Below are 13,288 nucleotides of genomic sequence, written 5' to 3' on the forward strand. Positions count from 1 at the left end.
TATTGTTTACAAAACCTTGAGGAAGCTTTCAAATTCTTAGAATGTCCTAGAATATTAGATTAAGAACAACTTATACGACTAACAATGAAACGAAAAAAGAGAAAGAAGTTACAAAGTTCAATTGATTTTACCATTAAAAGACTCTCTCTCTCTCTAAAATGATTTTTTTTTTTCATTTTATGATTCTTTACTAGAAATTTTTTATATGACTGTTCTTTATTAATCTATATATATAATAATAGGTGAAATTGAGATAAACTCAAATTAGAACTCTAAATTAGAATTTTAATTTTGCGCCATGTGTCCTAAATTATTTATTCTTAAAAAGTTTTATTTCTTAATTTTAGAATTAAATGTGAGACCACATCATAAATATTCATCCAAGTGAGATTTTTCTTTTTTTTTTTTCATTTTATGATTCTTTACTAGAAATTTTTTATATGACTGTTTTTTATTAATCTATATATATAATAATAGGTGAAATTAAGATAAACTCAAATTAGAATTCTAAATTAGAGTTTTAATTTTGCGCTATGCGTCCTGAATTATTTATTCTTAAAGAGTTTTATTTCTTAATTTTAGAATTAAATGTGAGACCACATCATAAATATTCATCCAAGTGAGTTATTAAGTACAAAAACCAAAAAAGTCTAGAATAAATGAATCCTAAAAATAAAATAAAAAAATGCTTCACAATAATTATAAATAAATAAAAAAAAAGACAATTTACATTTTATACTTAATAATATCCTTACAAAATTTTTTAAAAAGTTAATAAAATATAAAAATGACTATCAATAGTATTTAAATTATATATATATTTATATATAAATTATATTATGCATCTTATTATATATCTTTAAATTTATCCATACATATGCATGAGGTTACAAACTAGTATCAATTAATGAAAGAAACTAAATTTTTTTTTAATAATTATTGATATGTTACATATGCATTATGTAGTTTTAAACACACAATCTCACCCTCCACTCACTTTTGTGAGAGAGAAGAGTACAATTTAAATAGAGCTTATTGGCAATCATCAGAAAAGTTGATATGTTGTTGATTTTGATTCTATAAAATCGAATAGCCCTACAAGAAATTTACACTTTTTTTTATATTTAGTTGAATGGATTTCCTCTGCCGATAATTTTGGCTAATCATATCATAACTAGATGAACAGATAACATAATTGGTCTTTGAGAAAGTGAGAAAAAAAAAATTAATTAAAAGCTATACGTGAACACACACTTTTTTTTTTTTTTTAAAAGCTAAAAACTAAAAGCAAAAGAAGTACACAAAACTTTTTTTTTTTTTTAATGCAATCTGATTGGTTGGCCATCTCAGATCACTTTTGGAAAGTTGGGTTGGGTTATGACCAACCCAATAAAATCAAAAACCCATTTTAAACCCACCAATCGATTCTATTAAAGCCCAAGATCTAAACTCTCCAAAAAAATACCCAAGTTCAACCCGGTTGCCCATTAACGTAAGGAGTATCGATTTGTGGCCATTGCCTTCCCGCCATTCTGCAATCACAGGCAATGGTGAAGACAAGAACAAACCCGGACTCTGCTGAAGCTCCAGCCCCAAATGCATCACCCAAATCGGTACTGAAGCATGTAAACCCGATAACCCAAACCCGCAACACCTCGATCGTCTCTTCCTCACTCTTCAAATCTGTAAGTGTATTTGTTTGTTTGTTTGTTTTTTTGGGCTTAAAAAAATTGTTGTACAGGTTTTATTGCATGATTGGTGGTTGAGGAAGCCTGCTAATGGCAAAGGTTTAGCTGTTGGAGGGTTTGCTTCTTCAGAGTAAGAATGCTTTTCACTCTACTCTTTTTTTTTTCTTTTTTTTTTGGTTTCCCATATAATAAAAATGCTATCTTTGTGTGATATTTGAAGAAATTTGAGAGAAATGAAGAGGACCCAGATGGGGATTTGGATGTTGTTTAAGTTGTTAGAGTAGTTTTGGTCTGAATTATGGATTATTATATAAAATCCTCACCATTGCCAGTGAGAAAATGACATTCTTATTGGATATTATATTAGGAAAGAACAAGAGGTTTATCTGTTTCCTATGATTGTTTTTTAATAATATCAATTGGGAAAAGAAATTATTAGTTTTTTCTTTTTTTCATTTTATGATTCTTTGTTCCCTTAGAAATGTTTTATATGACTGTTCTTTATTAATATCAATCAATGAAAAAAACAAGATTTAAAAAAAAAAAAAAATTATTGGTAAGTTACACGTGCATTATGTAGTCTTAAACACACAATCTTGTGGGGGAAGGAAGTACAATTTGTGTTAGTGCTTATTGGCAATTTTCATCAGAAAAGTAGATATGCTGTTGATACTATAAAATCGAACTGCCTCACAAGAAATTTATACTCTTTTTTTTTTTTTTCAAGTTTAGTTGAGTGGATTTACTCTGAATATGAATGCTGGCTAATCATATCATAATTGCACAATTACTATAATTTTTGAGATTGTTGCGCAAGCAATCCATTGTTTATTTGATTATTCTTAAATCCTAGTTCCTTTACAGGAGAGTAGGAACAAGAGTTTTTTGCTCTGCTGCAATTTCCAAGAGACATGATGCCATCACCCTTGAGACAGCAGATGGCGTCAACATTACAATCAGTAATTGTATAAATATGTCTCAAACGCATCAAAATTGCTTTGCTTCGGAGGTATGTAATTCCTTGTTGTTACATTACTGGCTGCATGATATGACTTTCGTCTTGGGTATAACTGCTGGTTGAAAATTGAGCATGACTCAAGTGAGATGAAGACCTACTTGGACTAGTATTATAGGCTGGTATGAAAGGTTTAATATTAAGTAAAAATGGAACCATGCTATTAAGAGTCAGATAGTAATTTTTTTTTTTCCCTTGTGGCTATATCTGTATTATTATTTATGTCTATAAATGTTCTTGTTAACATGTTCTTTTAACATAATTTCAAATTCTAAATTCTGATGTGAAAGGTATGCAATCATTTCCAGTGCGGATTTCCTTATAACTGGAAGGAGTACGCTGTTGGTTGTTCTGGTGACAAACATAGAGTTTTGGCTTGTAATGAGTTCAACATGTCTTCAGGTGAGTGCAAATAAAATGTTGCCATTTTCTTTAAATGATCTCCCAGTGACTAGGATACGTGATCTCTTACTGCCCTCCTTTGGAGACCCAGAAAATTGTTTGCTAACAAAGAGCATTTTTAATGATGTACTTGGAAAATTTAAGGGAAATAGTCCAATGAAAAATGTGGATTCCGGGTCAGATGAGACACCAGTTAATCAAATGGATACTAAGGTTGATTATAAGTTCGACAATGATAATACTATATTGAATTCAAGGGATTTGACAAAAGAAGAACATCAGAAAGCCAGTTGTCATTCTGAGATGGGCACAAATGTCCTCGCCCCAACTAGAGTTGCTTGTAAAAGAAGCCCAACTAGATTGAAGAATTCTGGAATGAAACATGAAGTTGTTTCATCAAACTCTCATGGTAAGAGTACATATAGTGATAGGGCCATTTCATCAGATGCCACTAGGAATGGGATTGGAGGGAGGGTGACAAAAAGTGCTTCAAATCCAACCAACTCATTTGGAGAGGATGATGTAACCTTGGTAACTGCTGATAAGCCTAAAGTCAGACGAAGACAAAGAAAGAGTCTGAGGTATCTGAACAAATGATCTGCAAGGCAAATTCTTAACCAGTAACTGAGAGCTATTAGTTGAATTACTTTGCAAAGAATGCTACACATGTATAAGAGAATCACACCTACATATCAGTTACTAATATGATGTTACAGTTAAGATATTATATTATGTTTTATTTGACTGCTGAGTTTTGTGCAGAAAATACTGCAAGCGGCTTATTTTTATTGTCTTTTCATCAGTTGTAGGATGGCAAAGACATGGAGGTTAGTCATTTTTTCTAGGATATCTTGAATGGTCTTAAAACTTCATATTTTAGCTCATAGGATGTCATTCTTTGTCATTTTATTGTAAAGGTTTCTATTATCTGGTTGATGAAGTTGTTCATCATTATTTTGATGGAAGTTCTGTCTTTGCCTTTCGTTTGTAATAATAGGCAAGTGTTGATGTGGCCAGGACATGAAATTCATTTTACCAGTTCTCTGTCAGCATTTAAGTCTTCTAAGAAGGAAACACCAACACATTTAGTAAAGACCTATGCCCCTAGGGAGGAATAGTAACTTCTTAGTATAATTCCCTAAACAAACTGTGGGGGAGGATTTTGTTCCTGGCCATCCGCAAGCTTGTTTGTTCGCTCTGGGGAGCCAAGCCCGCACAGTTTTTTTCTCAAGGAGGCATGAGAGGGGCGCTTCTCTTGCTGATGTGGGACTGCATCCAGAGTCTTCCCATACTCGTCCTTGAGAACAAAACCGTGCAGGTTTGGCTCCCCAAAGCGGACAAACAAGCTTGCGGGTGGCCAGAAACAAAATCCTCCCCCACACAAACATTTTGTGGAATCCCAATGTCAAAATGTAGCCTATGTAATGGTTTATTAGGTGTAATAAAGCATGAAAAATGTAATAAAGCATGAAAAATTATATCTTTTATTCGTTAGTGAACACAGTACACACAACTAATGGGTCTTGAATCCAAAGTTATGACCTTCACCTTGTTCATACAAGGGAAGAAATGCCACCTAAACTAGATTTTCATTGGAGTATGAGACAAAATAGGATATTATGACCTTCAAGTATCATGGACTGCCAACATAAATCCCTACCTAATAATCTTAGATGCATTTGAGTTAAATACATAGTTCACTCAAAATGAAAATGACTAAAACAACAAAACCAAAAAACTTTTGACTTCTTCCTTGTACTAAAACTTTCCGGCAGCCATTAAAATGAACCATCAGCAACAGAGTGAAACCATCATATCACATTAGAAGGAACTCAGTGTGAAATTCAAGATCAAAATCATAAAATGATTCATTAACCAATAAAGGACACATATCAATTCAATAGGAAGTCAATTCTCAAATTAGAATATCAAGATGCATATGCTTAACAGCTTCATTACCCAATTCACTGAAAAAAAAAAAACAGATAATAATAACAAACAAGTTTCATTAACCAATTCATAAATATACAGACCTTGAAACCCTTATAAAAAAGGCCCTTCTCAAAGGCTTGGCAAAGACCCACCACACACTCTCCATGAAGATCAAGTCCATGGACTTGTACCCATCCTTGTAGCCAATCCACTGCCCTATCCTCCACACTATCTTCTCCCACTCCTCCACATACCTAGCAATCCTATGATTAATTAATACGAATTAGAATATGTTCAAAATTCAAATAAAAAAATGCTGATTTAACACCAAAAAATATAACGTACAGACCTGGTGACAATGATCCTGCACTCTTCATGCGAATTGCCAAAACCAAAAACAAGCACATCAAACTGTATTACCATTAGCCTGCATTGTGATACCCCATCTCTTTCTTGGCACTTATATACTATCTTTTGTTACTTCATCAATTTATATTCTTTTACTAATATCTTTGATACCACAGTCAAATACAGATGGAAATAGGATTACTACAATTGAAGTAGAAACAGAACACAAGTTAAGCAAGGATATCAGTTGAAGTACAAGCATAACCAAGTTAAACAATGTTATAATTGAAGTAGATAGATTACTAATATCTTTAGGCTGCATCTCCCAGCTACCCTGCTTAGGGCTAAGGACACTATCATGTTTAGAAACTACCTCTACTAGTATATAAATGAGCAATGAAAATAAAAAACACTTAAAAACAGTAAACCTTGAAGAACCAGAAACGCAAAATCCTTTATATTTACTAATTCAATACTATACAACTTCTGAAACCAAAAAAAATTAATCAATTACAATGAAAAAATGATTTACAAATGCAAACAAAATGTTTGCTATGTCTCAATTCGCACGAACAGTAAAAGTGACGGGAGGTTGGCAACCCATGATTGCCACAGGATGGATCTGTCTGTAACATGCTCGCTTCGCTGCAGCAGGGATGTGCTCTTCTTCCTCCTCAGATGATGAAGAAGGAAGAGGTATAAAACTTGGCAAAGCTGAAGGACAACGTTGTGATTGAGGCTTTACTTCAAGACTCTTCTCATCTGAAACTTTAGCCTTTTCTTGAATGTATACTTCTTCACCCTCATCTGATTCTAGTAAAAAGATGTGACTCAATAGCTCCGTAGCCGTCAACCTCTTCACAGGATGCCTCACAAAGCAGCAACTCAAGAAGTTTTGGGCTGCTTTTGAGATATGGGGTGGAATCGTTGGTGACTCAGTAGCTATCCGAGACATAAGTTCGGATTTAGGGGTAGAAGCCCACGGTGGTTTTCCAGTCAACATCATCAGCACACTACACCCAAGTGCCCAAATATCTGAAGGCGCTTCCTGAATTCCATAACTCGCCATCTCAGGAGAAAAGAACAAAGGTGTGCCTCTGACACCACTAGCATCCCTCACATTCTGCCTCTTTGCCAACCCAAAGTCCGCAACTTTAGCAACATAACCATCCCCATTAGGTACTAACAGGACATTGTGAGGCTTGATATCACAATGTACAAATTCACGGTCATGAACTTGCTTCAATCCAATCAAAATAGACCGCGTACAATTCCTGACTAGAACCTCAGGCATCCCAGTACCAGAACCATATTTCTTGATGAAATCGGCCAAGCTTCCTGAAGCAAGCTCAAGAAAAACGTTGTGAATGATGTCACCAGAGTTGGTGGTTGTGATGTCTGATCCAAAGTATTGAACCACATTAGGACACCCTTTTAAAGCCTGAAGAAACTGTTGTTCAATTGAGAGTGAAGATGGACCAGAAGCAGCGTTTTCTGATTTCACAGCCATGATTGGAGGAAATCCCAAACAGGGTTTCTTCAGTTTGGCAACGAAAACAGAACCGAACCCTCCACGGCCAAGCAATTGGCCTCTGCTCCAGGACGGTACTCTGTAACCCAGAGAAACCTCACCACCGGCAATGTAGTCCTCTCTGCTTCGCTTCATTCCTCCCATGATACAACCAAAAGACTGAATTTCGATTGATTGGCAGAAATTTGTATCAAGCAGTGGGTTTGAAGAGAAACAAAGAGTGGGGTATACGAAACTTTGCTGATGGTGGAATAAGCAGTGGTTTTAAGAAAGGGTTTGAAGAGAAATAGAGAAGTGCGTTCTTGTTTCAGAACGGTTGAATAATTTTGATGCTTATTTTCGACGCTGACTATATATACGTCGGTTTAAGGGTTGGAGTTAACGGTCGGATAATTTCAAATTCGAACAACAAAAGTTTACGACTTCGTTTCGGAAAACCCTTTCTTTTTTTTTTTTTTGTTGGGAAAAAACCTTTATTTTGATTTTTAAATTTTTAACAGCGTTGCTTTTTCTATAAGCTAAAACTAACCAAAGTCGGTGGTAGGATAAAAAGACTTTATGAATTTCTTTAAGGAAAAAAAAAAGGCTTCTAATTTCAAAAATAAATAAATAAATGTAGGTACTTTTAAAGTTTTTATATTTTTTTTAATACATTAATTAATTAATTATAATATCATGAATATCTTTTTTTAATATTTTTTTTAATCTAGTGTATGAGTCCGGTTATTAGATCACTAATTGAACTAGTTGTCATTGATGAAATAGTAAGGACAAATAAATATTTTAAAATTTTTAAAACTTTTTTTGAAAAATTGGTAATTTTACCATTTTTATATTTAATTTTACTTTAATTAATAATAAAATTAAATCTCTTACTTTTCTTTTTTGGTTCTTTAAAAAAAAATAAAAGTAATTTTGAAAACCTATTTGTTAACCCCGTTAAGAGTCAGATTATTGGATCAATAGTTGAACAAATGATCACTTATCGAACAATATGGTCAAATATAAAAATAAGTATGAGAAATTTAAATTTTTTTAAAAAATATTATTTTTCCAATTTAATTAATGTAAAAAAAAAATTCAATGGGCTATATTAACTCAATTGCATAAATGGTCCAATTAAACAACCAAACCAACTTAGATATCGAATATGATGATGTTAATAGGTGAGAACAATAAATGTGAAGATGACGACTTCCTTTGTTTTTTTTAAATCACTATTCCACACGTCAAATGATCTTATTTGATGAGTGGAGTGCAGCTGCTATAGAAGCTTGGACCAATATAAATAATGAAATAGTAAACCCCTTTGGAACATACGTTGATATAAATCATGGAGTGTTCAAGGCATGATGCCACACGCCATGCTTAAGGATGCAAATTAAGTGCATAATTGTGAGTGTTACTTAACCTTGAGCTTTGGACTTTTTTATCCTAATAACAAATAATCATCATCCCTCCTAATCCTATTGTACCCCTCCTATATACCATTGGTATTTCTTGTTGCAAAAACCACTCACTCACATAATTAAAAATTATATTGATAGATTTTAAGCTAATGGACCAGCTTAAGTGGATTGAGTATATAGGCGTGGCAAGATCAAGCTTTAGACTTAGATCGTAACTCCAAGATAATATTTTGAATTGAACCTAAGATTGTGTCTTTAACATGAATCTTGTTGGTTCAAAAAAAATTATAAAAAAAATGTAAAGACTAATTATTATCTGTTTGAAAAAAAAAAAAAGGAAGAAGAAGAAGAAGAAAGAAGAAAAGCTTTTAACTTTTGTCTCTTTGTTTTAATACAAAATTTAACAAAATTAGCTTCTTCTTCTTTTTTTAACTTTTTGTAACACATTTAGAAAAAAGCGATATAAAATAAAATTAAAAAGTCTATCTTTGTATCATATTTAGCAAATAAGTGCCGAAACCTCGAGATACCTAAATGGACACTAACTCAAAACTACCAAAAAAAAAATGAATTCTTGCAACTTAGCTTTTTAGATTTTTTTTTTTTTTTTTTTTAGAGGAAGCTTTTTGGCTAATTTGATTATATGCTACCATTCTCACTTTTCTAATTACAATCGTATTTTAACTAGCTTTTAACAACATACTATACCCAAAAGCATGTAGAATATAAATTGACTTCTAGCTTGGGAAGTACATAAACTTCTTAATCAGGAATGAATTGTCTAGCCAAGTGTTCTGTAATTTAACTAGTTGAAACTTTTTAGTGTTTCCAACCAAGGTTCAAATCTTCTACCCCCAACTATCGAATAATTAAAATAAAATAAAAAGAATTGTCCAACTTTTTAACTGGATATGAACATAGAGGTTTATTAAACATATCAAGTTAAAAAAATACTAATTGGTGGGATCAAAACTGTAGGGACTCAATTCGTGGCCTGGGCCCAACAGTTATGGGATTCTGGCCCAAAGAGCCCTAGACAATAAATTTGTAGAGAGTGGGTTACAGAACTGGGCCCTAACGAAGTGTGTGCTAGTTAACTTTGGGCTATACAACAATCAAAAGTAAGAAAATCTCCTATATGGTCCGAGGAGACGTATGAGTTGCATCCTTGTCTCTGTTCAAAAGTTATGGTCTTTCTCTTCTTCTTCTCTTCTATCTTCCTCCATTTTTCCGATCCCCTTTCTCATAGGGATTCCCTTCTCTTATATAGCCCCCTTGAAGTCATCAGAACCTTACACTTGTTGATCATCTGGACTTTCACTTGAGTGCCCGTCCCATCAGACATCTCTCCCATCTTTCTGTGAGTTGTAGTAGCCAAGGTAACACTGTTCGCCAGTCCTCTCCACATTAATGTGGCCAGAAAAGTAGCTATCATGCATTTAATGTGGCAGCTGTAGTCTTTCCCTTGACATCCTATACTCTCTTCCCTCTCACAGGCTTGTGGGACTCATCCCTGCCACTAATACTCGTTGGAGTGATTCTTTATTGCTGGTAAGGTGCATGTTGGAGCCATACTTGGTACGTCCGAGGAGACATTTATCCTTGGACAACCTTTTAAACAAGTTTGGGCCCATAAGAATTGGGCCAGGAGTCTTTTTTGGCGCCCACACCCTCTCCTCGGACGTGGTCAAATTCTATATGGGGCCCAAGGCCCATTGTTTGATCTGGAGACTTTATCCCTACAAAAACTATAAGGGATAAAAGTAAACATTGACTCTTAAGGTTGGGAGCACTTATCTTATGCATTCATCAATTGCAAGCAGATGCCACATGCCTATAGATCGCACGAGAGACATCTGTTGCAAAAAGGGGTTTTCACAAGATACCACCTGCAATATTGGAGAGGATATTAGTTCATTTCAACCTTAGGGTTTGATGGTAGTTTAATACCAATTTTCATCCACATTTATTGATGGCATTCAGGATAAGCTGAGTTGTTGTAATTTTTCCTAAACGATATAAATTCCGCAACTTTATATGAATGGTATGAGAACTCACTTGAATGGAAACCTGATGAAAATTAAAAGTAATTTTGAAAAGCTATACGTAAATCCAGTCAAGAGTTGGATTATTGGATCATTAGTTGAAAAAACGATCACTTAACGAACAATATGGTCAAATATAAAGATGAGTATGAGAAATTTAAATAAATAAATAAATATATATATATATATATATCATTTTTCCAATTTAATTAATGAAAAAAAATCAGTGGGTTATATTAATTCATTTGCATAAATGGTTCAACTAAACAACCAAACCAACTTATAGATATCTTCCTAAAAAAATAATAATAAATAAAAAAAAAAAAAAAACCAACTTAGTTACCGAATGGGTGTTAATAGGCGAGAACAATAAATGCGAAGGTGACAACTTCCTTTCTTCGTTAGCCACTTTTCCTCAAGTCAAATGATCTCTTATCTATTAAGTGGCATGCAGCTATTATGGAAGCTCAGACTTTTATAAACAATGAAATAGTAAACCCCTTTGAAACATATTGATAGAAATAATGCAGTGTTCAAGGCATGATGCCAAATGACTCAAGCCTTAAGGATGCAAATTGTGTCCATAATTGTGATGTGAGTGAACCTTAAGCATTGGACTTTTTTTTTTATCCTAAACGAATCATCATTGTCCCTCCTAATTCTATTGTCACCCTCCTATATACCATTAGTATTTCTTGTTGCAAAAACCTCTCACACATAATTAAAAATTATATTGATAGATTTTGAGCTAATGGACCAACTTAAATGGATGAAGTACAGAGGCCTTGACAAGATCGAGCTTTAGACTTAGATTGTATCTCCAAGACAATATTTTGAATTGAACCTAAAATTGTGTTTTGTGCAGTGTAGGGAGTAAGGGTCGAGGTTCAAGTTTTCAAAAGGAAGCTTCACACACATATACACTTAGGCTAGAGTAAAATTTCTATCTTGTATAAATAAAAAATTAAATTAAAAATTAAAAAAAAAAAAACAACAACAACAACAACAATAACTTGAATCTTGTTGATTCCAAAAAAAAAAAAAAAAAGTGTAAAACTAATTGTTGTTTGTTTGTGGGAAAAAAAAGAGGGAATGTGCAGAACAGCTGTTAATAGGGATTCAAAGTAGTAAGTTAGACAACGTTTCAAAGTTTTAAGAAAAATAGCATCTCGAGTTTTAGAAACTCGAGATCCATATTAAAACTTGAGTTTTATAAACTCGCTTTGCGAGTGTTTGGCTAGACGATTTGGATTGAAAATGCCACATAGATCTCGAGTCTTTAAGACTCGAGTTCCATGAAAAAAAAAATTGTTTCCCCTATAGTGGAGTTTTTAAGTCCTATAGTGACGTTTTAAAGCCCTATAGCGGTGTTTTTCTGAAAAAAATTTTTATAAGTGTGATCACCCCCACAGGGAGTCCTATAGTGGCATTTTTAAGCCTTATAGGGACGTTTTAAAGCCCTATAGCAGCGTTTTCCTGCAAAAAAAAAATTTATAAGTCTGATCAGCCCTATAGTGGCATTTTTAAGTCCTATAGTGATGTTTTAATGCCCTATAGCGGCGTTTTTCTGCAATTTATAGAACTCGAGTCTTTAAAACTCGATTTCCACGTGGATTTTTTTCCCCATCGGCTTACAAATCGAGACTTAAAAACTTGAGTTTTATCTTGGAACTCGAGTTTTAGACATTCGAAATATTAATTTTCAGCATTGTTTTAAAACGTGACAACTAACTAAATTTTTTTATATTTATTGTTATTTGGAAAGGGTGTTCGAAAAAAAAAGCTTTTAACTTTTAGCTTTTTCCTCTTTATTTTAATACAAAATTAGTTTTTTTTTTTTTTTTTTTAATTTTTGTCACACATTTAGCATAAAAGCTATATAAAATAAAATTAAAAAATCAATCTTTGTATCATATTTAGCAAATAAGCGACCGAAACTTCGAGATACCTAAATTGACACTAACTCAAAACTATGAAAAATGAATTCTCACTACTTAACTTTTAAGATTTTTTTTTGAGAAGAAGCTTTTTGGCTTATTTGATTATATGCTACCTTTTAAAATCTTACTTTTTCTAGTTACAACCATATTTAAACTAGCTTTTAACAAAATACTATATCCAAAAGCACGTAGAATATAAATTGACTTCTAACTTGGGAAGTACGTAAACTTCTTAACCATGAATGAACTGTCCAATTATCAAATTATTGATAAAAATAACTGTCCTAACTTTTTAACTGGATACAAATATAGGGGTTTATCAAATATATCAACCTAAAATAATAGTAATTGGTGGGATCAAAACTATAAGGGATACAAGTAAACATTGACTCTAAGGTTGGGAGAACTTATCTTATGCATGCATCAGTTTCAAGCAGATGACACATGCCTATAGACCACACGAGAGAGATCTGTTGCAAAAAGGGTTTTCACAAGATACCACCTGCAATATTGGAGAGGATATTAGTTCATTTCAACCTTAGGGTTTAATGGTAATTTAATACCAACTTTCATCCACATTTATTGATGGCATTCAGGATAAGTTGAGTTGCTGTAATTTCAATAAATTTTCCTAAACGAAATAAATTCTGCAAAACTTTATATGAATGGTATGAGAACTCACTTGAATGGAAACCTGATGTGCAGAATATTATTGCTCATTTAAAATACCTAGTGTGGCCATACCACAAAGACATCTTGGTGTATAATAATTGTTACCAGGAAGATTATGCTCTTGCTAATTAAAAACGAGAAAAAGTAACTTAAGTGATTTGAGACTGTAAACTACAGAGTTGCTCATGGTATTACCGTATTAGAATAAGATAATTGATCACCTATCCTCCCCAACCCCATCCAAAAAAGAAAAATGCAGGAAAAAAAATATATTGCAGAAAACAATGAGATATGAACTGAGCAGAT

The 13,288-nt window shown here is 33.1% G+C and overlaps 3 protein-coding genes across 4 annotated transcripts in view; 1 reads left to right on the forward strand and 2 right to left on the reverse strand.

Annotated features, from left to right (window-relative positions):
- Nucleotides 1–1,509: 1,509 nt before the first annotated feature.
- On the forward strand, nt 1,510–3,925 carry LOC126700361 (uncharacterized). Its single transcript, XM_050398464.1, has 2 exons — nt 1,510–1,818; nt 2,553–3,925. The coding sequence occupies exon 2, from the start codon at nt 3,085–3,087 to the stop codon at nt 3,700–3,702; it is 618 nt and encodes a 205-aa protein (XP_050254421.1). The 5' UTR covers nt 1,510–1,818; nt 2,553–3,084; the 3' UTR covers nt 3,703–3,925.
- Nucleotides 3,926–5,871: 1,946 nt separating this feature from the next.
- The window catches only part of LOC126698820 (mitogen-activated protein kinase kinase kinase 20-like), a 28,050-nt gene continuing 20,633 nt past the window's right edge, over nt 5,872–13,288 (reverse strand). Inside the window, exon 3 of one of the 2 annotated variants that reach the window (XM_050396285.1) lies at nt 5,872–6,239. In XM_050396285.1, coding sequence (XP_050252242.1) covers nt 5,945–6,239 — 295 coding nt within the window. In that variant the 3' untranslated portion in view covers nt 5,872–5,944. Of the gene's footprint in view, nt 6,447–13,288 lie in introns of both variants that reach the window. The other variant, XM_050396284.1, reaches the window with a different exon arrangement.
- The window catches only part of LOC126698821 (mitogen-activated protein kinase kinase kinase 20-like), a 28,522-nt gene continuing 27,960 nt past the window's right edge, over nt 12,727–13,288 (reverse strand). The window contains exon 8 of the transcript XR_007646599.1: nt 12,727–12,812. The gene's annotated coding sequence lies outside the window, so the exon portion shown is untranslated. The remainder of the gene's footprint in view (nt 12,813–13,288) is intronic.

Source organism: Quercus robur, chromosome 9 (assembly GCF_932294415.1).
Source record: "Quercus robur chromosome 9, dhQueRobu3.1, whole genome shotgun sequence".
In the NCBI taxonomy this organism is placed as follows: domain Eukaryota; kingdom Viridiplantae; phylum Streptophyta; class Magnoliopsida; order Fagales; family Fagaceae; genus Quercus; species Quercus robur.

Coding starts and splice junctions, on each gene's coding strand:
- LOC126700361 (XM_050398464.1), top strand. CDS start 3,085: ATGAGTTCAACATGTCTTCAGGTGAGTGCAAATAAAATGTTGCCATTT.